General features: G+C 40.7%; 2 protein-coding genes across 3 annotated transcripts in view; one reads left to right on the plus strand and one right to left on the minus strand.

Moving 5' to 3' along the window:
- Positions 1–307, plus strand: part of LOC143880109 (putative protein S-acyltransferase 16) — a 32,343-nt gene extending 32,036 nt beyond the window's left edge. The window contains exon 9 of the mRNA XM_077382862.1: positions 11–307. The gene's annotated coding sequence lies outside the window, so the exon portion shown is untranslated. The remainder of the gene's footprint in view (positions 1–10) is intronic.
- On the minus strand, positions 116–23,151 carry LOC143880110 (FKBP-like peptidyl-prolyl cis-trans isomerase family protein). Of its 2 annotated transcripts, XM_077382863.1 has the most exons (6): positions 22,996–23,150; positions 11,795–11,927; positions 1,924–2,057; positions 1,323–1,402; positions 1,124–1,216; positions 116–444 (listed from the first exon to the last, which is right to left on the minus strand). In XM_077382863.1, exons 2-6 carry the CDS (start codon positions 11,919–11,921, stop codon positions 294–296), a joined length of 585 nt encoding a protein of 194 aa, XP_077238978.1. In that variant the 5' UTR covers positions 11,922–11,927; positions 22,996–23,150; the 3' UTR covers positions 116–293. The 2 variants fall into 2 exon arrangements, with proteins under 2 accessions (XP_077238978.1, XP_077238979.1); XM_077382864.1 differs by lacking the exon at positions 1,124–1,216 and having other exon boundaries at positions 22,996–23,151.
- Between the last annotated feature and the right edge of the window lie 3,273 nt (positions 23,152–26,424).

The raw sequence follows: 26,424 nt of genomic DNA on the forward strand, positions 1-26,424 counted from the left end.
GGGTTTGCAGAAGCTCGACGAGATGCCAAGAAACCAACCATTGATCAAGAATTCGAGGACTACTTTTCATCGCTAATGCTATAGATATCTGATATATGTAATAAGAACCGTGATCTCATCCAAGATAAATATATATTATTGGACGATTGCTGTTGTACATAAACTAACTCCATGAAAGGGGAACATAGTTTCTTGTTTGTTTCTATTGTGGTGGTCTCATTGACAAGAAAATGCCTTTCAAAGGTTTTGCCTTGTGATTCCTTTGAGAGCTGTATTTAGTGGAGGAATGGAGACTATTTTCCTTTCCCCTTGCCCTTTCCATGAACCTTCTTGCCATCCAATTTTGCTTGCACACGTGCCGCGGCAGCAGCTTTTGCTTCTTCTCTCTTCTTTTTCTCTTCCTCCTTGGTTGCTGCAGCTATCTCCCTCTGCTTCTTTAGTTCCCTGATTTGAAGTTAAACAATCATGTCAGTCAACGAATTTCAACTTCTGTATCTTGAGCGCATGTTATTATTGGATATCAGAAGTAGGTTTTTTTTTTTTTTTTTTTATTATTGACATAGGGTATCCCAACCCCAATTTTTAGGGAGGGACTATTCCCTATGGATGCGCGCAATCACCAGTAAACCACGCGCATCGGGTAAGCCCAGGGGATTCGAACTCGTGTCAAAGGGGAGCATAACCATGACTTTAAGCCAAAGAGCCACACCTGTACGGGTTTTTAATGTTAGAAATTTGCAGTCTACATAGAAAAATAAGAGGTAAAGTCGGTGATGATCAATTGGATATCAGAAGATTGATCAGACCTTAAAAAGCCAGCGATGATCGTCTTAAAGTAAGAGGACTTTGTAAAAAAGTTAAACACGCTGCTAAAATAATTAAGCAGTTATTGTGGTATAGAGATGATCTTTATATATACAATATTCTAGTTAGATGTTTATTATAGTATGGAGGAGTGCTCCTATGCATAAACTATATTCTGCGAAAATCTTTAGGTAACAATGGGTGTACATGTTCATCAAGCTGGGGTTCCAATTGGTGGCCATACTAAAAAGTAGGAATTTGATGCTTAGAATAATTGGAAAATAGGAACTTTAGCAGGAAACATAAAAATCTCACGTACTGTAGCCTAGCCTTTTCATCGGACACACTACCAATACTTGAACCCTTCCGGGGCCTACAGGCCACTAACTCCACCTCGAAAATAAGAGTTGCACTGTATCACATGGAGAACTATCACTCATTACGTGCTTTCATGGATGCACAATATATGCTGAAATAGAACCACATGGTGTAAAACAGATAAAATAATCGAGTATTACTCTGGAGGAATTTCCGGTGGAGAACCAGCGGTTCCATAAGCATATTCTGGCTTGCAAGTGAGTTTTGCAATCTCCCCAACCTTGAAGAAGCAAAAACAACTGTTACAAACACAAGAAAACAGCATGTGCTATGCAAAACATGATTCATAAAAAAAAAAGTGCTTCTATGACTAAATTTTTATTAGGTAAAAATAGTGACCAAAACAAGAGCTTAAATTTATGAGTCAACTACCCAATCAGCTTCTGTTAATATGCGATCTAAATGATCTAACTTGGGCATATATAATATGAATTTTTATACGGACACGCGCTTAGCTGTGCGTAGTCAGGATACCCACCCTTGATATTTGATCCAACAACAACCAACATTATAATGTAAGGTATTTGACAACTATAGAGAAACATTTATAAGGTGAAGCTTGCTAAGCCTACGCACCTCGCACAGGCAACAGGAGGTGCCCATAATGGCACTTAAGGTTGGCATACCTCTTCAACGGTAAGTAAATACGGGATTGTCATGGCCACCCATGATTTCCCATTATATATTTAGTATTGATTATTGTACTGAACTACGGATATTCATATGTCTGCAAAGGCTTACCTTCATGGTTCTCAAACCAATGTCCCAAGCCTTGATGACAGTGCCCTTTCCAAGCTCAAAAGAGAATATTGTGTTGTCTTCATGAGTAGTATCGAAAACTTCACTAGTCTCAGAAAGGGTGCCTTCGTAATGAACTGTTCAACATACTAAACAATCTTTAGGGAAAGTATGCTGTTTTAATCAGAATTCACTCATTGGTGTCTGCCTGAGGAGAATGTATATGTGAGTTTAATAATGAAGTGTAATCTATGGTAAATGTACACAACTTATATACTGCATGTAATAGTTGGATGAATGAGCTAGATAAAGAAATAGCATGTCAAGCATGACCATGATACCATTTGAGTAAATGGAGTTGCATTGTCTATTTGCAAAGTATAGATGGCAGGTTACAGTATAACAGGAGGAATTAGGCCTGCCATTCAAAAAAAAAAAAAAAAAGGAGTGATTAGGCCTATGTACCAAAAATATCAAGGAGACTGGTTGTTCACATGAATGGACTGTGAAGGTGCTGTTTAAAGAAACACAAACTTTATAAAGTATTCAATAGCATAAAAAGGAAAACCAAAGGTATAGTAAAGAATATAAGGGGGTAAATGGAGTTGTAACCAAATATTAAACACAGTGGTACGTTCATTGGCAGTTCTAAATATATCGAACCACATTTCAAGAATACCTGAATTTTCAGCACATTTTCAATAGCCTGTGATGATTAAATATCAGTTATTCCTGAAACAATTTACAGAAATCACCTATGAGCCTATGATAACGAACCTAGGTACAGAGAATCTAGAACTGCCACTGATGCAAAGAGCCACTGAATGAAATTCGGGTACAGTGAATCTAACTTCAGGTATTGGTTCGTTATATCTTTTCTTTTCTTTTTTTAAATTGACATTTTATTGAATAGTGGTTGGGACAAGTTGTCCCGCCATTATACAAAATTGGATCACAGTCCAAGTACAATCCTTAAAAGGATTACAAAGATGTAAAGACTGCGGTATCCTCCCCTTTAGCACTCCTGCTTTGGCTAAAACATCTGCCTCTTCGTTCACCGATCTTCTCCGATGCTCAATTCTCGGTTGCAACACCCTTATGAGGTCATGGACTTCCGCTATGACATCCTGGAGGCGCCAGGGCCCTTTTAAAATACCCGAGGCCCAACCCACTGCATTCGTCGAGTCCCCTTCCACTATTAGAGATCGCAAGTTGTTCTCGTAAGCCCATCGCAATCCAAAAAGTAGAGCCTTGATTTCTACCTCATTTGCATCACAAATTCCTACTGGACCCGTAAAGGACATAATGATCGATAGTTTATCATCCCTGATGAGGCCTCCAATCCCCTGCCCTGCCAGGGTTTCCTACCGAACTTCCATCAAAATTGAATTTGAGCCACCTACTCGGCGGGGCCAACCACTTTGGTTTAGGTTTAATTCGGATCGCTCTATCCCAAAAGATTGCCCACCAGTTCCTTATCAGATCCCCCACTCCATAAGGTAGTTTCTTTTTATTCTTAGCCCATGTAATCAGTTCAACTTTAATATTAGTCGCCAAAAGCCCCAGAGATCTACTCTGATCTTCAAAAATACACCTATTTCGCTCCTTCCAAATGTTCCATACAATAGCATACGGGAAGGTGGCCCAGAGAAGTTTTCCTATCTCTCCAAAAGGACCTCCCCTCCAATAAATAAGAAGCGAACTAATAGATTGCGGACAAACCCAACACATTCCAAAAGCACCAATTGCTCGTATCCAAATTTGATAGGAGAAAGGACAATGAAACATCAAGTGATCTAGCGTTTCCTCATGTTGGTGGCAGAGAACACATGCTTGCAAGACTGAAGTGTCTTTTCTTCAGACAATCACAGGTGTTTATCTTTCTACGGACCAAAGTTCACCCAAAAGCAACCACTCTTAGTGGAGCCAAGGAGTCCCAGATGCGCCTCTTGTCCGACTTTTGTTCCGAATGCAGCTCTGCAAAAAATGTTTTGCCATAAATACGCCATTAGATTCTGGTGCCCATAGGAGCTCATCTTCTGCTGATTTGGAGTAGTACACTGATTGTAACTGTAGGAGAAGTTGCTCAAGATCCTGTATTTCCTCATCTTTAAGATCCCTTCGCAAATGTATGTCCCAAAAATCTCCTTCTCGTTTAAGATAATCCACCACCAAAGCTTCTTGGTTAACTGCAATCCGATATAGCCTTGGATAGTCAACCGAGAGCAACATTTTGTCATACCTGAGATCCTTTCAGAATCTGACCTCTTTTCCTTATCCCACTTTAAATCTAATTCTTTGAACGAAGTCATCCCTGACCGAGCAAATCAACCTCCAAGAGCCCGATCCCTTCCCAGCAATCAGATTTTTGATGGTCCAATATTCCTTTTCCATACCCTATTTAGCGTCAACCACAGTGCGCCAAAGAGCCTTTTCATTACCATAACGCCAAAGCCATTTCTTAAGCAATGATTTGTTACGCAGTCGAAGCTTACCTATTCCCAGTCCACCATCTCTTTTGGATTTAGTTACTGTGTCCCAATTCATTAGGTGACGTAATTTTTTAGATTCCCCACTGCCGTCCCAAAGGAAGTCTCTTTGTAATTTTTCTATGCGTAGTGCCACCTTCACCTGGATTTTAAAGAGCGACATGAAGTACACTAGCATATTGGCTAGGGCTACTTTTATCAACATTATTCTGCCTCCTAATGATATGTATCTTTTCTTCAAGGTAGCAAGCTTCTGTTCCACCCTTTCAACTACCAGATCCCATTGCGACGTCGACGGTATACCAAAGCCCAGTGGCAATCCTAAGTATGATACCGGGAAAACCCCAGCAATACAACCCATAGATGCCGCCAAATTCAAGATGTTTTGCTGCTCCATATTAATGCCCAACAGCATACTCTTGGCAAAATTGATTTTGAGGCCCGAAATTGCCTCAAACCATTTAAAGATTCTTATGACATTAGGAATCGCCTGAGGGGTAAATTGCAAAAATACAAGAATATCATCTGCAAATTGTAGATGTGTAACCTTATCAGCTCTTGGCCCTGCCGATAAGCCATGAAATAAACCAGATTCCCCCAGCTTTGGTCAACATTAGACTGAAAGCTTCCACCACCATGATGAAAAGATAGGGAGCTAGCGGGTCACCCTGAGGCAGCCCCCTGGAGCTCTTAAAGAAACCTTCTGTCGAGCCATTAATGAGAATTGAAAAGCTATTATTTGATATTAACGATCTCGTCCACATTCGCCATTTATTCCCAAAACCCATACGTTCTTGGATGAAATCGACAACCTCCCAGTCGATATGATCATAGGCTTTTTCAATATCAATCTTGAAGATTAGACCGAAACCACTACTTCGCTTGACCGAATCTATGATCTCATTAGCTATTAGGACTCCATCCAGAATTAGCCTAGAATCCACAAAAGCTCCCTGAAATTGAGAGATTATGTTTCCCATACAACTCTTCACCCTTTTTTTTGAAAAGGGGCAGAATATTATATATATGAAAAACAGAACCGAGGTGGTCCTGAAGGAACAAAGAAAAAATTACAATCAATCAAGGAGCGAGCAATTTGGAAACAATCTTCGGAATGTTGTGGATAAGACTAATTGGTCTGAAGTCTTTTATCCCTATCACCCCCTTCTTTTTTCGGAATTAGCGCTATGAATGTTGCTCTGGCCGCTTCGCTAATTATGCCTCCTGAAACCCAAGAAAAAATGCCATAATAACTTCCTTCATAATACCCCAGAACCTCTGGAAGAAAGCCATTGGAAAACCATCCAGTCCCGGAGCTTTGTCCCTTGCCATGGAGAAAATTGCAATTTCCAATTCTTCCTCTGTGAAATCTCGATCCAAAGAAATCCGTTGTCCAAGACTGATACATTTGAATTGAAGCCCTTCTGCTTTCGGCCGCCATTCCACCGATTTTGAATATAAAGATTGGTAGAAATCAATAATTCTCTGTTTAATTAATCCCATATCTTCAATTAACGAGCTCCCCTCCTTCGGGCTCAAGATAGTATTGGTTCACCGCCTTGAATTCGCCATTGTGGAAAAATTTTGTATTCATGTCTCCTTCTTTAAGCCATGTGGCCCTTGATTTTTTAAGCCATTTAATCTCTTCTCTACGTAGAATCTCCTCATATTTTTCCAGAAGCTGTATTCTTTCTATTTTCTCTCATGGAAAACCCTATGAGTAAGAGAGTTAGCACCTTCTTTTTCTTCCAAAAACCCCAAAGCAATCAACGTCTCTGCCTTACATTTAGTCTCCTCATCTTAGTTATAAATTCCGTTCCGGTCGCCGTTCCGTTTTGGCTACCGGAACGGAACGTTCCGGTATTCCGGCCGTTTCGTTCGGCGTTCCGGTCGAAACTTTCTGTTATGTAAAATACACTCCCCAACAACCATAAATGAATTTATGTAATTTTTTGGATTTTGTTTTTATTTTATTTCGAATTTTTTGGAAAAAGACAAAAAATGCCCTCCTAACAACTATAAAACGGTCATAAAACGAGGGCAAATCTGTAAAAAAACAGTCCCAACAGCTATAATGGCATTTCTGTAATTTTTTGGATTTTTTTACTATTTTATTTCGAATTTTTTGGAAAAAGACGAAAAATGCCCTCCCAACAACTATAAAACGGTAATAAAACGAGGGTAAATCTGTAAAATACACTCTCCAACGGCCTTAATGGCATTTTTGTAATTTTTTTGAATTTGTTTTGAATTTTTTCGAATTTTTTTGAAATTTTCAGCATTTCCGGCCGGAATAGTGAATTCCGGCCATTCCGGCCGGAATTCCGCCGGAAACCGGAATTCCGGCCGGAACGACCGGAACGGACCGGAATTCCGACCGGAACGGAAAATATGCCCATTCCGTTCCGGAATCCGGTCCGGAACCGGAATTCCGGTCCGTTCCGGCCGGAACGGAACGGAATTTATATCTAAGCTCCTCATCCATCATTTTTTTGTCATTCTTTTATTTTCTGTTTTATAGCCTTGAGCTTTTTGCAAAGAATATATCCCTTCCAGCCTTGTATCGAGATCTCGTCCCACCATCGCTTGACTTTTTCATCTACTCCCGGAATTTCAAAAAGATCTAGATTGAATCTAAACGGACGTGGGCCTCCAGAGAATTCTGAGATTTCCAATACAATAGAATTATGGTGAGACAGAAATTTAGGGAAAACCCTATGAGTAATCAAAGAAAATCGATCTTCCCAATTTGAGGTTAGAAGAACCCGATCCAGCTGGCACATTACTAAACGCTCGATTGTTTGACCAAGTATAACGTGCTCCTTCTAATGGCAAGTCAATTAGCTCCATTTCTTGTCTGAGGGAGAGTGTTACCATCTTCTCTTTATGATCTCCGTTCATCCCCTTGGTAGTTGTTACCGTCTTCCTTGTTTTTTCTTGTCTTATCTGGGCTCATGTAGTTTCGCCCAGGGGGTGTCGTAGTGCTCCATAGTCAGTCTTTGTCTTCTCCGCTTTATGCCGTATCCCATTTTTCCAGGCAATGACTTCCATATCCATTGTTGGGTCGGCTCTCTTACAGGCGACGAACTTTTCCCGTCGACCTCTCTTTTCCGGGCGATGGTGTCCCCATCGTTGGTCGGCTTCTTTTCAGGCGACGATGTTCATGCCGTCAACCTTGTCTCCAGACGATGGTTTCCCCATCGTTGATTGGTTATCTTCTCCCTCCTTTTCCGAGCAATGGCTTCCATATCCATCTTTGGTCGGCTCTTTTACAGGCGATGGTCTTTTCCCGTAGACCTCTCTTTTCCGGATGATGGTTTCCCTATCGTTGGTCAACTCTTTTTAGGTGACGATGTTCAAGCCGTCGACCTAGTCTCAGACGATGTGTCCCCATCGTTGGTTGGTTTATCTTTTTCCTCCTTTTCTTTTTGTCATCAGGTGACGATGTTCATGCCGTCGACCTTGTCACCAGACGATGGTTTCCCCTTGTTGGTTGGCTATCTTCTCTATCTCTTCTTCTCTCTAGGCGATGGTTTCCCCATCGACCTTGTCTCCGATGGTTTTCTCATCGGTGGTTATCTTCTATTGGGGTGGTGCTGCTTAGCTGGTGTTCCTGCTCGTGGTGCTTCGCCGTTGCTCACGTGCGCACCTTTGGTGTGCCTGTTTGCTCGATGGATAGTTGTTATTCCCCTGCCGAGGTGCACAGTTCGATCCTTCGCGGTTCCAGACTTATTTGTCGGGTTCTCATTCAGGAGAAGACTCGGTTGTGACTGCTCTCGCCATAGTGCTACTTCAGGGGGAGCTATTCCTTTTTTTGTGGCCGTTGATCTCGACGACCGTAATCTCATGGTGGCCATAATCTTTTATTATGTTTTCCTTATGTATTCACCACACTAGCTTGAGGTTGAGTGTTATACCCAAGCTGGATGTGTGTATGAGCTTATTGTAGTTGTATGGTCCATTGTTGTTGTATTTTTTAGCTGTTTGTTGTAGTTCTCTGTAGCAAGCCGGAGTTTCATAGTATATACACTGCAGCTTGAGGGGGAGTGTTGAATAATTTACAAGGGCAGTTTAGTCATTAGTCTTAGAAAAGAGGGTATTGTGGTCATTGTACATCACTTACACTATTTGGGCCTATATATGCATCATATTCATAAGGAGCTCCCTAGTGGAGACTCTCCATATCTCCATTCCTCTTCTTCCTCTCTCTAACTCTAGCTTCCATATTCCAACAAATAATATCGGAGGAAAGATAAGGATCCAAAGATCTATCATAGTACAGAGCTGGGGCACTACAATACCTACATTTACCAGACCCAACATTACGTATGTAGCGTATCTTGTATGCCAACATTTTTTTTTTTTTGAAAAATGACGTATTTCATTAATATTAAGATAGCATTCGGGACCAGGAGTCCCACCCTGCTTTATAAAATATTAAGGAGTAAAGGCACGGGCACACCGGAGGCCAATTCGAAGATACAAAAAGTAAGGAAAAGTAAAATGTCCTAAACTACTAGGCTATCAGCTACCTCATTCGCCGATCGCTACAATGTTCAATCCTCGGATCAAGCACCCTTATCAAATCCAATATTTCCGCAACCAATTCCTGCAGTTTCCAAGGTCCCTTTGAGATACCAGAGGCTCAGGCTACGGCATGGCTAGAGTCAACTTCAACAATTAAGGGATGTTGGTTATTCTCGAAAGCCCATCGCAATCCGAAGAGGAGAGCCCTGGTTTCCACTTCGTTTGTATCACAAATACCAGCCGGTCGGGAAAAAGTCATAACCAGTTAGAATTTCTAATGACTCCCCTATACCAGCCTTCCCTGGATTACCGAGGGAGCAACCGTCAAAGTTAAGTTTTAGCCACCCCAGTGGGGGTGGTACCCATTTATGTTTAGGCTTAGTTCTGATTGTTCTGTTAAGTTTTAGCCACCCCAGTGGGGGTGGTACCCATTTATGTTTAGGCTTGGTTCTGATTGCTCTGTCCCATATAACTGACCACCAATTCCTTATAAGATCTCCCATCCCATAAGGAATTCGTTTCTTAGCCTTTGTCCATGAAACTAATTCCACTTTTATGTCCAAAGCCAGGCGGCCAGAAGTTTTACTTTTTTCCTCAAATATCCGTATGTTACATTCCTTCCAGACGCTCCATGTTATGGATAACATGTAGGGAAAGGTTGACCATAATGCTCTACCTGTGTCACTGAAGGGACCAGATTGCCACCCAAGGAGAAGAGAGCTAATATTTACAAGCAGGCCAACATTTACAAGCAGCTAAAAGAATTACAAGATACATAACTGTAACAAAGGACCGTGGGCTGTTCTATGAGAGACAAATTACCAAAATACCATAAGGTCAATTACAGGATATTGTGTTATGGGTAATGGGAGTTTAGTCTCTTGGAGTAGCATCAAGAGAACAGTAGCCACATCTAGCATCATCAGTCAATACAGAGCTTACATGGAGAAAACATTTATTAGAGTAACATCTCCACTCTGGTTCTCACACTCTTTCCTATGATAAGTAGAGTGCCATAAAGATGTCACAAAATCAACTTTTCCATGCGAGGACTAAGCATAAGGAAATAAAATTTCATTTCAATCGTGCAAAATAAGGGTCAGGAGATTATTCCATTACATGTCTCTGATGGAGATCACATTGCAAATTTGTTCACAAATGGTTTGTCTGACAACACCACACAGACTTGGTTAACTAGCTGAATATGTTTCAATGAATTATTCAGCTTGAGGGATCCAATAAACATAATATAAGTAATTGTACTCAAAGGTTTTGTCTGAATACCTCACACATTTTGCCTTCTTCCCGCTTCTGTCCTCTCAATTCTTCACATCTTATCTCCAAATTTCGTAGCTTTTCCTTTTCTCTGTTGTTTACTGATGCAGTGCCAACATGGCAGCCATGTCATGCCTAGGTGGCTTGGGTGGAGTTCCAATGTGCATTCCAGCCATAATGATGCAGCCCGTTTTTTAACCTGATTTTTGGACTTCTAGATGGCAAAATCTTGGAAAGTGGTAAGCTAGAGAGTTGTAGGTATTATTGTGCTGTTTTAACGAATACAAGAGCTTGAAAATCGGAGAAGTAGTTGGAGAGTTATGCCCTTTGAGTACACTGACAGATATCAAGGTAGAGCTTATTGCATGGGCCAACAATAAAAAGAAATTACCCTATGGTGTGGCGGATTTGATAAGCAATTGGTGGGCTATCATCTGGGATAGAGAGATCCGAACTAAACCTAAACCTAAATGGATGGCTCAAACTCAATTTTGATGGAAGTTCGGTAGGAAATCCGAGAAGGGCAGGGATTGGGGGTCTAATCAGGGACGACAAACAATCTATCATTATGTCTTTCTCGGCAGCCGGAATTTGTGATGCGAAGGACGCAGAAATCAAGGCTCTTCTTTTTGGACTGCGATGGGCATACGAGAATAATCTGGGACCTTTAATAGTAGAAGAGGACTCGACAAATGCAGTGGGCTGGGCTTCGGGTACTTCAAAAGGGCCCTGTAGTCTTCAGGACGTGATAGTGGAAATTCTTGATCTTATAAGGTTGCTGAACCCTAGAATTGAGCACCGGCGAAGATCGGCAAATGAGGATGCGGACGGTTTAGCTAAAGCAGGAGTCTTAAGGGAGGAAACTATAGTTCTTAGACCGTTGTAATCCTTTCAAGGAATGTACTTGGATCTTGGATCCATTTTCGTAATATGGAGGGGACAACTTGTCCCAGCCGATATTCAATAAAATTGTCCATTTTCAAAAACAGTTATGCCTGCTTTAGTGGACAGTGTCTGTGGGTTCCCAAGCTAGTCAATTTTTGCGAGTTCCAATGCAATTTGTGATATGTAAGTCCCTAAGCTAGTTAGTGGAGGAGCTTGCACGAATTTTCTCTTATAGTTTTTCATTTATAGGTTTAGAAACCAGTTGCAGAAGGGGATTTTGGATTTTGATGAACTTATGTAATTGATACTATATCAATTCGGTTGAGCATTGCTCTCAATTTCTTCGTCTTCTCTTAGTTGTGTTCTTGAGTTCGAATTTCTTATACTCTTTAATACAGCACCATATCTTACTTTCGTTGTCTTTTATTGAGGAATGTGTCTAGTTTTGTTTTGGGTCAGAATTGAAGTTTGAAACTTGCGATTGCTATTTTATTGCTGCTGCACCATAACTGTTTTGTCCAATAGCAAAGTTAAAACAGATAATAGTTGAACAAGTTTTATAAGAGAAATAACAGACGGCAGAAACTTAACAATAGTAAAGCAGCTCGTTAATACTAATGACCATTTCCCTATCTCTTTCCAAATTTTCTCTACACGAAACCTAACCAAGTAAGAAGTGAAGGTTGAAAATAACAAACCATCAACAAGGGGGAGATTCTCTGTTGGCCCAACAGCATCGGCTTTGGCTTTCCTTAAAATCGTCTTGATTACACCTCCATCCCCAGTTAAATCTATTGCATCTCCCATGGTTTCTTTAGTTTCCATCACCTCCTGGGAAAGAAAAAAAATTCATGAATAACACTAATGCTACTAATGTGACTGAGCAATAGAAACTCTTACTGCAGCAAACACTCCCAAGGAAACGATGGATATCCGTCATTTCAAATTGTTGTTTATGCAATCACATAAATAGAGAACAGTTATATAATTATTCAAAACTAAAGTGGCATCTATACAGAACAATGAAATCATGCATTTTAAAATTCATAAATCATCTTTTCCTTGTGGAATAGCACGAAGAAATCAAATATATTGGCAACTGATGGCACATTCTAAAACATTAATTTTTGAGACAGGTCAAGATTTCTTTAGCTTTTATAGAAGAGAAACTATTTATACTAAGTCTCCACGAAATTCCATTATCCACATGCATGGGGGCAAAATATCGCTTCTAGATGTATATAGAAAAGAAAATATGGGTAAGTGAATGTAGCTCAAAACATTCATAAGTATTGCCTAAAATGTTACTCAAGTCATCCATATGCTTAAATTTGAGATACCCTCAATGCCTCAATGCTCATCATGAGATCACGTGATTTTAAGCTTATATCATTCACATAAAAGTGCCCTTTCAAAAAAAAAAATCATTCACATAAAAAAGCACCTGGTAAAATGGAAAACTAATGATTCAATCTTTTTGCTATGATGCCAAGATACTTCAAAATATTTCATGTATCCATATTGTATCCATGACTGATATTTCAGTACCAAGTATAAAAGATAAAGTCATATTCCTATCATAGATATGATGTGTGGAACATAGCTGACTTATATACACCATTATTGGGTGCGTAAATTTCACATAGAATTGCATTTGTAAACAAGTAAGTTACACAGAAATAGCCATGTATACCATTATATAGGATGTTACCTTTACGCCCTCACTGAATGTTCTATACAGATTGGGGTATTATTGTAATTGACTCAAGATGTTATTATAAAGGCAATGGGAAGATTTCTCCAATTTCGTAGGTGTAAAGTTGCTCTTCTTCATTTCTCACTTCATTCTACTTTGAGATTTGATAGTCGAGTAAGTTTTTCATGGTATCAGATACAAGTTGATCATGCATTTGAACTTGAAAGGATCCAAGCAAGAATCACTTCCACCCACTTTCTTCATGTTTTTTCTTTTACTTCATCCCATCCTTTCAACCCATTTGTGAACCACTCCTTATAGATTGCTCACCCAAAATCGTAGACCCACAAACCTAAACACTGATAAAAAGTAATCCAGAACTCTGGATCAACAATCCTACACCTTAAATTAAAAGCACAAAACCCTAGATCTAAGTTCCAAACCTCTCGATCTAAGTCCCAAACCCGTAGATATAAAACCCAAATGCCTAGATTTGAAACCAAAAAACCTAGATAGAAGTACCATACCTCTAGATCTACAACCCTACATCCCAGATTTGAAACCTAAACCTCCAGATTCAAGTTCAAAACCTCCAGATATAAGCTTATATCTACTGGAACGGCAGCCCAATACACTAGATTTGTCCCCAAGTCCCATTTGAATACCTAGATCTACCTATTTCCCCTTCAAACACCCAGATCTCAACTCCCAACCTGCTCGACATTTTAAATCTGCCCTCTTATCACATTCGAATGGCTAGATCTAACCCATTCCTCTTCGTACACTTATCTCTCTGCTTTCATTCGCACCCCATCCTCTCCACAACTTCTTTTTAGAGTATTCCCAGACACCTTTTAGAACGCCATTAGTTTAGCACCACAATTTAGAAACTAACAAATGGCGAGTTTACTCTTTGCTCAAAGCTTCTACTTAAACAACATTATTAAAAGAGCCATTTGCCCGTAAGAAATGGGTTTTTTCTTCAGAGAAGCTCAGCGCTTAGGGCTAGGTTCAGTGCCCAAAAGTTCCACTGAGCTGCCCATCCCTATCGGTATCAGTCCTCGGAAGTAAGGAAATTTTTTCCTCGAAATGGTCTGGAAGACTTTAGAAGAGAGGCAGGATCAAGGGGGATGAGGAGCAGGAGAATCATTGCTGCCTCCCACCTGTCGGATTGGAAATGCCGTGTATACAGGAATTTTGGGAGCTGCATTCTCTGTTGGAGGTGTTGGATGTGGCGCAAGGAGGGAACCCTCTAGGAGGTTTTGAAGATACAACCCATTCGATCGAACCCTACAGAGGCCCACCGGAGATTAGGATACTAATCAAGCAGATTGAAGAGGGATCATTGACCCTTAAAAAATGCTTGGTGAGATCAATGACTAACAGTAAACGGAACCAGGACGAGATATGGGCAAGAGCCAAAAGTCGTTGGAATATTCCCCAATTACCAAAACCTTTCTTGATTGGGCCATTTTTGGCGACTTCCTCTCTTCACTGAAACCCTGGAATCCAATGAAAACCTCTTCAATGAAAGCTAGATGGATCAGATTCTATGATATACCGCTTCATGCATGGACCTCATCAACAATCGAGGCTTTGGGGAAGTACTTGGGGCAAGTAATTGAAATCCAGTTGACCGGCATCCATGATCATTGCATGAGTTATGCCTCGGCTAAGGTTTTATCCACGGAATGGAAATACCAGATTCTTTTTATTCGTCTCAAAGTAGGTACAAGTAGCTTCACGGTACACACGAAGGAGGTAGGAGAAGGGACGCTAACTAGTGAAATTCTAAGCCCAGCCAACAAAGAAGGATCTCATAGTGTTTCCCAAGAGGCGAAAGATAAGAACAGTAGCATGTCACAACCAAAGAGAAACCCAATCAACGCAAGCAAAGGAAAAAAATTTCCAAGGAAAAATAGTCGTTGCCCGAATCTTTTGAATTTAAACCAAGTGGGGGGTCCCGGACCGTATTGCAGGAATCAAGGCTGCGTACGTCAAGTCAAAAAAAGAAAAAATTAGGAAAAGAAGGAAAATCCAATCGAAGGATTTTCATAGTGTAGTAATGGCCAGTATAAATGGCTCTCAATGGAAGGATGCTGGTCACGCTTGGAAAGGTAAAGATATATATTTACAGGACCTTTGAAGGGCGCAAGAAAATCTAATGAGAGCTTCCATAAGTCAAGTGGTAAGTTTAATTGGGCCAAGAAGGGCAGGCGTCACTTACGGGGAAAACGTGTCCCTTCGGTATGGAATTCGATGAGTTGCCGTAAAAAAGAAGGCTCCATCTCGAGAAGAGGCAGTAAAACCAAGAAAAATAATCATTACCACAAACTTCTAACGCCTCGGGCCTTTAAAGACGGTCTATCGCTATTTAAAAGGAAGCTTCAAGGTCATCTCAAAGCAGCTAAGAATAGGAAGAAAAAAGTACATTCATCTACCCAAGGACTAATGGAAAACCCTAATTCTTCAGGAAAAGGTGACGGGGAAGATAGGAAAGGGAAAAGGAAGGTCGAATGGCACCATTCAAAAAAAAAAAAAAAAGGTTGAATGGGAGGAGCCATGAGAAGTGAAAAAAACCACCAAAATTCAAGGAGAAAAGGCATTATGAAGGGCCTCCGACACCAAAAGAGCTAGAAATGGAGATCCTTAAGAAGGATTGGAAGCAGTTCAAGGCAAATGCTAGAAAAAATATAGCGGAATTCTTCATCTTAACGGGATTGAGAGATTTTAAAAAACTCTGTGTTCCAAAATACAAGCTCCCGTTCTTTCAAAAGGCCCTTGAAGAAGAAAGAGAGGAAAGGAGGCAGAGGTGGGCGTCTGTGCAAAGAGCGAAAGAAAGGCTAAAGGTAGTTCTCTCGCAAGAACTGGAGACTTGTCGGGTAGAGGAGGATGCTAGCGTAGGGGAGGAGGTGAACGGTTTCCTGGCGATAGGGGATGTCTTTGAGTCAAGGACGGGTGACCATTCACCAAAGGATAAAGGGGAGGAAAAGGGAAAAAGCGAGAGTCAGGGGTAGAAAAATGATGGGTCTTCGGACCCTAGTATCCAGAAATCTTCCCTCCCTCGCATGTTTGTAAATATCTTTTTGGGTCGCCCTTTTGTATCCTTTATCCTCTTTTATGGTTCTAATAGTCTTTTAGTGAAAAGTTCTCGGTGGATTTTGAAGTGTTCTTGACTTTTTTTGGAAGTAGAAGTCTCTGGTTAAGTTTTTGGTGGGGGAGAAGTATCTCTAGGCTAGAGTGAGAAGATATCTCACTTTAAGGACTTTCTTAAGCATTAACGGGGTTAGAGAATTTGTTAAAGGCAGGGTCCCGACAGTTCTTTCCTAAACAGTAGTGCTAAATGGAAGTGTTAACTGACCAACTTCTCCAAAAGCCTAAGCTGTTGGAGAAAGGCGTTATTTATCTTTTATACTTTAACACTCCCCCACACATGTGGCCCACTTGGCAAACACGTGGCACATGTGGTCCCACTTTGGGTCGACCATCTAGACCTGGAAAACGGGACCCGTGCCCGCGGGTCGACCCGACCCACCCGCAAATTTGCGGGCACGGGTCTGAGTTTTAGTGACCCGTCAAAACTAACCTGCGGGTGACCCAACCCGCAAAAACACGGGTCGGGTCGGGTCAACCCGCGGGTCACTTGGCTTTTTTAAGGGTGGTGATTTTGTTATGCTAATCTAGTTAGATGGGTTTTTTTTCTAATGCAAAGGATGGTGATTTTGTCATGCTAATCTATTTTTTAAGGGTTTGATGCCTGAATAGGTTATGGCTAGCACCATAGGTTGATCCCAACCCTCCGATTTGAATGTTAGAGGGTTGATCACTTGATCCTAACCCTCTATAGATCGGAGGGTTAGGATCAACCTATTGAAATGATTTTTGGGGCAACACCTATTTAGCCTGTGGGCCATCTAATGGACGGTTTGGATCATCCCACGGTGTTGGCCATACCGCCCTCATCAAAATCCAGTGATAACATTTCCCAAAATAAACAACTGTTTGAATTTGCGGGTGACCCGCGGGTTGACCCGGCCCACCCGCGGGCCGCGCGGGTCACCTAAATTCTGACCCGCAAAAATGCGGGTCATTTCCTCACCCGACCCGTGTGACCCGCACCCGCATCACCCGCGGGTTGACCCGGCCCAACCCACCCGTTTGCCAGGTCTACGACCATCGCATGTGGAATTTTGCTATCCAGGAGGTTTGAACTTGAGACCTTTAGCTCTAATACCATGTTAACTTACCAACTTCTCCGAAAGCTTAAGCTGTTGGAGAAAGGCGTTATTTATCTTTTATCCTTTAACAGGAAGACAGTAAAGGAACACCAGAGTGGGCTTGAGGAACCTTGTTCTTCACCGCTCGGGATGTTTTTTCTTCCCTATCCTGAGGAGCAAGATGTGTGTATAAAACGATGCAATTGCTCAACTATTGTCGAGTTTCTTATTAACTTGCCACTGCTGATAGGAGCCCTTCGGTATAGTATGTTTAATCATCTGATCGGTAGAAGTTGATGGAGTTCGGGTAAGCATGGAGTGGAGTAGATTGTTTGGGTTGGTTCTAGAATGGAGAGGTATTCAAGATCCCTAGTGGAGATCGCAAAGAAGTTGTATGCTGGCCTTGTTAAGGAAAGTTCAGGAAGTTGGATAGATAGCATCTTTTTTACCTTGCTAAGGTTTTCTTTTCTTGACATCGTAGATTGTTCTGATGTTTCCATGCTTGTAATCATGGGGGACTCCTGGTCCCTTTCTCATGTACTTATATGATCTATAAATATTAAAGTCAATTTTCCAAAAAAAACATTTTGCACTTGTATGTGCAATCCAATTGGGTTATGGAGGCAATGCGTGCCTAAACTTGCAATCTGAAGTGACAAAAAATTCAAGTCAACACAAAAATTGCACTTAAATTTCAATAGGACAGCACATCCTAATTAGTCCCAAAACTGATAAATGGAATACGTAAATCATTGAGAAAATGGGCACAAAATTTCGCACACTGTTGACTTTTACATCAATGGTTAGACTCTGGATTGATCACAATGGAACACTGACAGAAATTTCAAGACCATGCAACATGTTGCCAAACTCTCGAGATTGCAAAAAGCAATTACGACAAGAAATATTTACATCCAATAAAAAGAACCAAACTATAGTTGGTGATGATTCGTGACATAATTACACAAAAAGCATTTGCAAATCCTCCATCCAAATGCCAAGCATCCAGAGTAAAAAATAGTTAGCCAAAGTTCGTAGGAATCACGTCTCTAAGCTATAATTTTCCTAATGCCCATAGCAGAACCTAAAAAAACTCCAAAGCACTATGGCATTAGCATTGCAGAAGATCATAAGGTAGGGGAAGCCCACCGAAAGAGGTCATCTGATTAGCTCCACCATTGGGGATCCCATCAAAACAAGTCACCCCATTAGTGCCTCTGTTAGGAACCCCATTGAGAGGAGAAAATCCATTGCTTCTACTGTTCAGAAACCCACTGGAAGAAGGCATCCTGTTGGTTTCATTTCCGAAATTTGACGCGCTGAAATCATAAGAGTATGTAGTAAGTCGTAACTCTTCAGGCTTCATGTAGGCTACCAACTGATATATTTAAGTGGCAACAGGGGTTTTGGAAGACTAGTAACTCTTCAGGTTTCATGGGCTATTTTCTCGCAGCACAAGTTGTTTGTCGAAATGCCATAGAGGCTGGTCATCCCTGTTGGTGGGGAGCTTCCCATTATGGAGGCTGGTCCAGACTCGGCCCCATCCGAATTCCCTGCTCTCCCACGAGCACCTACATCCACCTACAGAGTTCCCCCTCCTTTAGCCCAAAAGCCCTTTGTTCCACTCCTGAATACAAATACAAGTGTTTGGCGCAGCTTCATATCGGCTGTTGTCCGGAACCTCTTCACCCCAACGTGCCGTTTGGTGTGAAGAAGCCATCCAAGACTGCTTTTGGTATGCCTGGACTCTTTCTCAACGATGAAGAAGTTCTGCTAGAAGCCACCCCACTCAGGCTGGCTTTGGTGACGAAGTGCTCCTATGGGAGACCCTTTTTGTCTGCCGTGAAGGAGGATATCAAGGCAAAGTGGCACCTCACTGAAGATCTAGCGGTATCCATCCTGGATCGTAGGCATCTCTCATTCAAATTTGGAAACGAGGGATTTCCTTGCTTTTTGGTTGGCCAGCAACTTCAAGATCCAAGGATTGGCGTTATTTAATCCTTTATAACGCTTAAGATGTTGGGGAAGGCGTTATTTAATCCTTTATACTTTAAAACTCCCCGTCACGTGGGGCCCCTCTTTTTAGGATTGCCTACAGGTGGCACATGTGGCCCCTCTTTTGGGTTTGGCCACTGCATGTGGATTTTTGCTATCAAGGAGGTTTGAACTCGGGACCTTTGCTCTGATACCATGTGAAACAACAATTACTCCAAAAGCTTAAGCTGCCGGGGAACAACAATTACTCCAAAAGCTTAAGCTGCCGGGGAAGGCGTTATTTATTCCTTTATGCTTCAACAAATTTCACTGCCAAGCCTTCCATTATTCTACATCAACGAAGATTACTTGTTCTCCGTGGGTTGCCTCCTATGCGTAGACATTGATGTTAGCTCGAAGCGACACGATAAGGTGTGGCTAAGTATCCCAAGAGGACAGGGTGTTTGGCAGAAGGTTATCTACAAGAGTCTCCCCAGGTACTGAGGAAAGTGTCGCAAATTCGGTCATGCTATGGAGATGTGCAAGACAAATGCACATCTCTCTGTTGTAATTCCTGTTGTCCCATTTGTTGGTAATCTAGGATCGACGTTAGGGGAGGGAGCTCCCACGTCAAACCCAGTGACTCAAAGCCACCAAATCTTGGGTTGTAACCTCTTTTCCAAAGGGATCCGCATCTGCGGAGTCCTCCCTCCTAGTTGGCAGAGGCTAGAGTGAGCTCCTCGACATGCTTGGAAAGCTCTCAGAAATAGGCTAGCGTTGCAACTACTGAGGAAGAAAATCATCTAGAGTTCATGGCTGACCAAATTTTACCCTTGATCTCCATTAATAAAGCCCTCCATAGAGAGATAAATACACAGTTCAAAGGACATTCAGAGTGGGCTGGTCATTCCAAATGATCAGCCAATTACTGTTCCAACTATTACTGAATCTTCTGGAAGTAATCTCATCGACGTGGGAGAAGGAAACACCCGAGATGAAGGTGCGCTCAAAACATCTAATGAACGCAGATGAAAGTTATTACATAAGCAGTGGTACCTGAGAAAGGAAAAAATATTCGAGCTGAAAGAAATTCAGAGTTGATAAAAGTAGTAAGTGGCGTAGAAACATTCTCTGAAATCAACGTTCAACCAGGGAGCTTATCAAGAACCAGTGAAAAAAAAATAAAAGGAGATACAGAGAAAGAATCATCATCAATGAGGGCAACTCCTAAGAAGATCTCATCTAAAATCCTTGAGTCAATTTTGAATCTAGCGTACACCGACTTTTAGACACCGCAAGATATGAAAACACAAGCCTAAACTTGAGGAAACTCTCTTTGGATCAGCAAAAGAAATTCTTACATCATCAGAGCTTTCTCAAGGCAGTTGTGCTCTAATGGGGGACCTTGCATTGAAGAGAATCTCAACAACGTTTTTTCAGGATCCAAATTGAAGCAAAAAATGGTGCTAGAAAAGCAAACAGGTGTAAACTAGTGTCCATCAAAAAGATAGATAAAGCCCCTTTAGCCCTACCTAGCAGTGTCAGTACAGTTCCTCATATCCCGAGCAGAAATTTTGTAGCCATGTGTTCTATCTCTTCTATGGTGCTTTTCCTTCTATGGGACTTTTGTAACTATAATTTTCTTGTAAACCTATATATGCAAAATAGAAGAGTTTCGAAAAGAGAGAGAGAGAGAGAGAGAGTGTGTGTGTGTGTGTGTTCTCTTTTCTTATGTTCTCTGAGATATGAGGAATTTATCAATGGTGTTGATTGAGAAGTTGCAGAAACATTACAAAAACAACAAAAATGCAAAAATTCACAACAAAGTGAGAGTAGAATGTCAAAGACATATATATCTAAAACAATTTATGATCAAATCAAAGCATGTTATATAAATAATTCATCTCAAATGAACCTCGTTAAATTCAAACCTAGGGTTTCTGGGAAGTAGAAACCTAGCTTCTCGTTTTGCTACTTACAATTTTTCAATTAATAGGACGAAGTTGTTGGTAGAGATAGAAGAGTCGACAAGGATGAGCTTTTTATCGGCTCCTTTTCCGGTTGAGGAATTTCGGCACCGAAATATCGGGAGAATTCACAATCGGAGGTCACACATACCTCGTTTGGTAGAGGATGTCTATAGCCCGTTTGGATTTTGAGAATTGATTTTGGGTCGGGATTAACAATGATCGGTTTTAAATTCAAAATCAATTCTCAGTATCCAAAACGAACACGGCCTAGGTGGACAATCTTCTTAAGAATCAATGGTAGGGATTCAAGGTGTATGTGTAATCCAGACCGTTGATCGAACACAACACGAGATGACCCACATGATCTCAGCCCAATATTAAACTGATGTTGATCAATGCATAAGATGGACTACGAAAATCAACAATTTAGGGCACATTCGGTTGAACGTTGATTTGAGAGAACGTTTCTAAGCCACTTACTACTTTTATCAACCCTGAATTCCTTTCAGCTCAAATAATTTTTCCTTTCTCAGGTACCACTGCTTATATAATAACTTTCATCGGCTTTGACCAGAGGTTTCGAGCGCACCTTCATCTTGGATGTTTCCTTCTCCCACGTCGATGGGATTACTTCCAGAAGACTCAGCAATAGTAGGAACAGTAATTGGCTGATCATTTGGAATGACCGGCCCACTCTGAATGTCCTTTGAGCCGTGCATTTACCGCTCTATGGAGGGCTTTATTAATGGAGATCAAGGATGAAATTTGGTCAGCCATGAACTCTAGGCTTTGTTCTCTCGTCGGGAAAAGAAAGGGAAGAAAAGGAAAGGAAACTGACGTGGCAGAAAGGAAAGGAAATGAAAGGAAAAGAAACCTGACAAAAAACCTGGAGCTCACCGCTTTCCGCACCCAAAAGGGAATTTATTGTTACAAGGTCATGCCCTTTGGACTCAAGAATGCTGGTGCCACATCACATGAGCGTTTCGTTGCACAGAAACCTGACAGAAACTAACAGAAACTACAGAAATATGTGTTTCGTTGTAGGGAAACTCAATAGAAACTTGTTAAACAGAAATTATGACAAACTAACATTCAGAATGATGCCCACATAGAACCTAGTCTCAAATAAGTGGGTCATCCTATCGTCCATCTAACAACAAGTGGATAGTAAATTTGCACCAACTGCAACACATAACAAGCAATAACACAAAACAAATAAAAGAAGCCCCAAACACGACATGGAATGGGGCTTGTAACACATACAAATTAATAACACGAAATAAATAAAAGAAGCCCCAAACACAACATGGAATGGGGCTTGCAACACAAAAAAAAGCTATAGCACCTAGCAAACAATGTACATGGAATGGGGCATGTAACAATAACAAAGCAAGACTATAAAAAGGAAAACAAAAATCAGTGGATGGAAATCAGCGGAGAGCTGCCGTAAATGCTTAGTCCCAAACCCTTTTGATGGATTTTTTGGCTATTATGGCTGCATTCTTTAACCCTTATTGGCAGCGCTTCTTTGATTTTTCCATTGCGGAGAATGGAAAATACAGAGAGTAGCATTCAGCAAATCCTACCAGTTGACGAGTGATTGTAATTAGTGGTTTTACACTTTACATGATCAAGTATTGAGGGCATGCTAAACTCTCAGCCTCAGCCAAGTAAAGCCAAACAGTCCCAATAAACAAAGAAAAATCCTAATCCAAAACAGAAAATCTAAAACCCTAATCTTCAAATAAGAAACCATAAACCCTAATCTTCAACAAACCGAACCCTAATAAAAATTTCCCAATCAAAAAATCAGAAACCCCAATCAAAAAATAAAATCCCAGTAAAAAATTATAAACCCTAAAATGTATAGAGCTCAAAAAATTATAAATTTATATAAAAAACAACCCTATAAAGCTTGAAAAAAACATATTAGGGTTTAATATCTGCAAAACCATTGTTGCAATCTTCTTAAAAAGGAAGGGAGAAAGAGTGAAAATGAAAGACGATAGAGAGAGAGAGAGAGAGAGAGAGAGAGAGAATACCTGGTGTGGGGTCGAAGAAGGTACAATGACAGTGGAGGGTGGCAGGCGGTAGAGAGGAGCGGAAAAGGTACAGAGAAGAAGGGGAAAAGTCGGGTTTTCCGATATAAACTATCGGGAATAAGGGTGTTAATTTTGGCTTGGGCTTGGAAGCTCGCTGAGCTCGGCTCGAATCCTTAACGAGCCGAGCCTAATTTAGACCAGGCTCGGCTCGGCTCGGCTTGTTAAGAATTTAATATATATATATATGAGGAAAGTGAAGCTACACCGCCGGCTTAAAATACAATGGGCCCACATTGTTTTGGTGATCTAAAGAATTCATTTGATTGGCCCTCACATAGATAGGGTGTCCACCAAAAATCAGCTCCATAGGATCATCCCAACCCTACGATTTGTGGAGGCAAAAATGAACGTGTAAAAACCTTCACAAATTTGTCCATTTTTGCCTCCACAGTTTGAAGGGTTGGGATGATCCTATGGAGCTGATTTTTGGTGGACACCCTATCTATGTGAGGGCCAATCAAATGAATGGTTTGGATCACCAAAACAATGTGGGCCCATTGTATTTTAAGCCGGCGGTGTAGCTTCACTTTCCTCTATATATATATATATATATATATATATATATATATATATATATATATATATATAGACACTAAAAGGGTTGTCCATGGAGTGAAAGGGGAGGCAAAATATGTCACTTCATTTTTGGAACCCCATTTGTTACTTGACCACCCCCATAGTGTAAAAAAAGTAGTCAAATTACACTAGATAGGGTTGTCCAGGGAAGATGAGGGGTGTGAACTTAATATAATCCGAGCTCGTTAAGGCTCGCGAGCCGCTCGCGAACCTGGCCGAGCTTTTGAGCTTAACGAGCCGAGCCGAGCCTGGCCAAGCTCGGCTCGGCTCGGATCGTTTACACCCCTAATCGGAAACCTTAACCGGGAAAAGTCACGGAAATGACATTTCCACGGGAAAAGGGGAAAGTCGGGTCCATACCCGAATCCAAACACTACCAAAACACACAGTGGGCCTACATTGTTTGGATGATCCAAAGCGTTCATTTGATAGGCCCTGATATAGATAGCGTGCGCCTAAAAATCAGCTCCATCGAATCATCCTAACCCTTCGTAGACAAACCCTTAATTGAGAGGGTCTACCTTACACAAATTGAAACCACAAGGGGGTCTACTTGTAACTTTTTAAACATTAGGGGTTAAGTTGATTGTGCCAGAAACCACAGTGGGTCTAAGTGTATTTTTCCCTTTTTTCATATAATGGCCCCAAATCTTTTATAAAGCTTTGTTATGCATAAGAAGCTTATACGACCAGCCAATCAAAGGCTTAAATCTTTTTTTCTCCTAATAAAGTGAGCCTCCATGGAATGTTCAGAGCTTAATTTTCCACTATTTTGATCACACCATTACCTTCATATATCTTGGGATGGGCTGTTGATTGATATCTGATATGAACTCATGAGTTTTATAGGGCAGACTTACTGGGAAAGGAAGTAGTGGAACCCACATTATTGAATGATCTAACCCATTATAAAGTTGGTCTTGTGCCCAAAAAATCTTCTATATAGTATGCATTTTGGGACAAACTTTTCATTGATTTAGAGCACCCAATAATCTGGGAACACTATTTTTTTGTGTTCTATAAAGGTTCACCATATAAAATGGGAAACAACCAATTCCTCCAAAATTTAAGATGTTAGAGATGGTGTTATTTAATCATTTATACTTTAACACTCACCCTCGCATGTGGCCCCTCTTTTTAGGTTTGGCCTACATGTTGTGCATGTGGCCCCTCTTTTGGCGTAGCCTTTACATGTAGATTTTTAACATCAGGGAGTTTCGAACTCATGACCTTTTCCCTGATACCATGTGAAACAACCAATTACTTCAAAAGCTTAAGCCATTGGAGAAGGTGTTATAATCTTTTATACTTAAACACTCCCCCTAGCGTGTGGCCCTTCTTTTTAGGGTTGGCCTACACGGGGCAAATGTGGCCCCTCCTTTGGGTTAGCTATTACATGTGGATTTTTAATGTCAAGGGGTTTTGAACCCAGGGAAATTTGCTCTAATACCATGTGAAACAACCAATTGCTCCAAAAGCTTAAGCAATTGGAGATGGCTTTATTTAATCTTTTATACTTTAACATAAAATTCATGAACTCACATCACCACTAAGTTAATTGGCGTAACTTGAATTAAACTTGATATGTAAGTAAATAAAAACTCAAATTTGTATAGGTAATGCCAGTGATGGGCAGACGATGATGGACATATTTGATGTAGCACTTGCCGTGAAAAATATTCGAAAAAGGGGGTTATTTTTCATGAAACTTTTGTTGATTGTGTGTTAATTGCCATCATCGTGCATGCTACCATATGTTTTATTTCTATCACTCTTCCTTAAGGCCCTATTTGGATTGCAAGAAAAAACATTTTGACTTTAAAGATTTTATTGGGCAAATTTTCCTGTCCACGATTAGAGGGAAATGGTTGGTTAATTTTACCAATGTTATCATAAACTGAAGCCCCTCTTAAGTAGAAATTGAATAGGGTTGGTTTTTATTGTTTTGCAATCGTAAATATTTATTAATTAGAAGCACCCATGACCAAGGCAGACATGAATAGGTTTGGTTCAAGTTATCATTTTTTGTGGGTTAAAAGAAAATTAGAAATTTTTTTCTTTTCCAAACTTTTCTAGAAAATTCCTGCAATTCAAACAAGACCTAAGTTTTTAGCAAATCCGACCTTCTATTTAATTATATTTCTTCCAAGGGTGGACTTCAATGGAAAACGAAAATGGAAAGTCTCTCTCTCTCTCTCTCTCTCTCTCTCTCTCATACAGAGACCGTCGAGCAGCAATACAAAATGGAGATCATATAAGAAGTAACTAATTCATCTCATGGGCATTTGAAAATCCCATACCGTGAAAGAGCCAATTGGTCATCATAGAGAATGTTCCAAAAATTAACTTTATTCATATCTATATTTTTTTTACTTGTGTCCTTACATTATATAGATGGCTAAAACCCTAAATGCTAACTTAAGACCTAAACAATTAATCTAAATTATGCGTCAAAAGAAAAACTAAAAGTTAGAACCATGAATAAAATAGACCATTTATAGCATGTCTATAAATCGTCCATAACTTCGTCAAATCAAATCCAAATCGTGTGTCTTGAGCTCGATTGGTAATGCATTTTTTTTTTCTAATGCTACCAAAATCAAGCCAAATGAACAAGATTTGAAGCCTAAAAAGTAGGATAATATAAGATTACAAAAATTGAAGTTGAAGAATAACTGTTCCATGTAGCACGTTTGCATCACTCTCTCACTCTCTACCCCTGGCCCCCTTTGCCCCCCTCCATTTCTGTCCCACTAGCTGTCTCTCCAACCCATCTCTCTCCCACCCACCACC

Source organism: Tasmannia lanceolata, unplaced genomic scaffold, assembly GCF_043159265.1.
Source record: "Tasmannia lanceolata isolate RefF3 unplaced genomic scaffold, GAP_Taslan_0.1 ptg000006l, whole genome shotgun sequence".
In the NCBI taxonomy this organism is placed as follows: domain Eukaryota; kingdom Viridiplantae; phylum Streptophyta; class Magnoliopsida; order Canellales; family Winteraceae; genus Tasmannia; species Tasmannia lanceolata.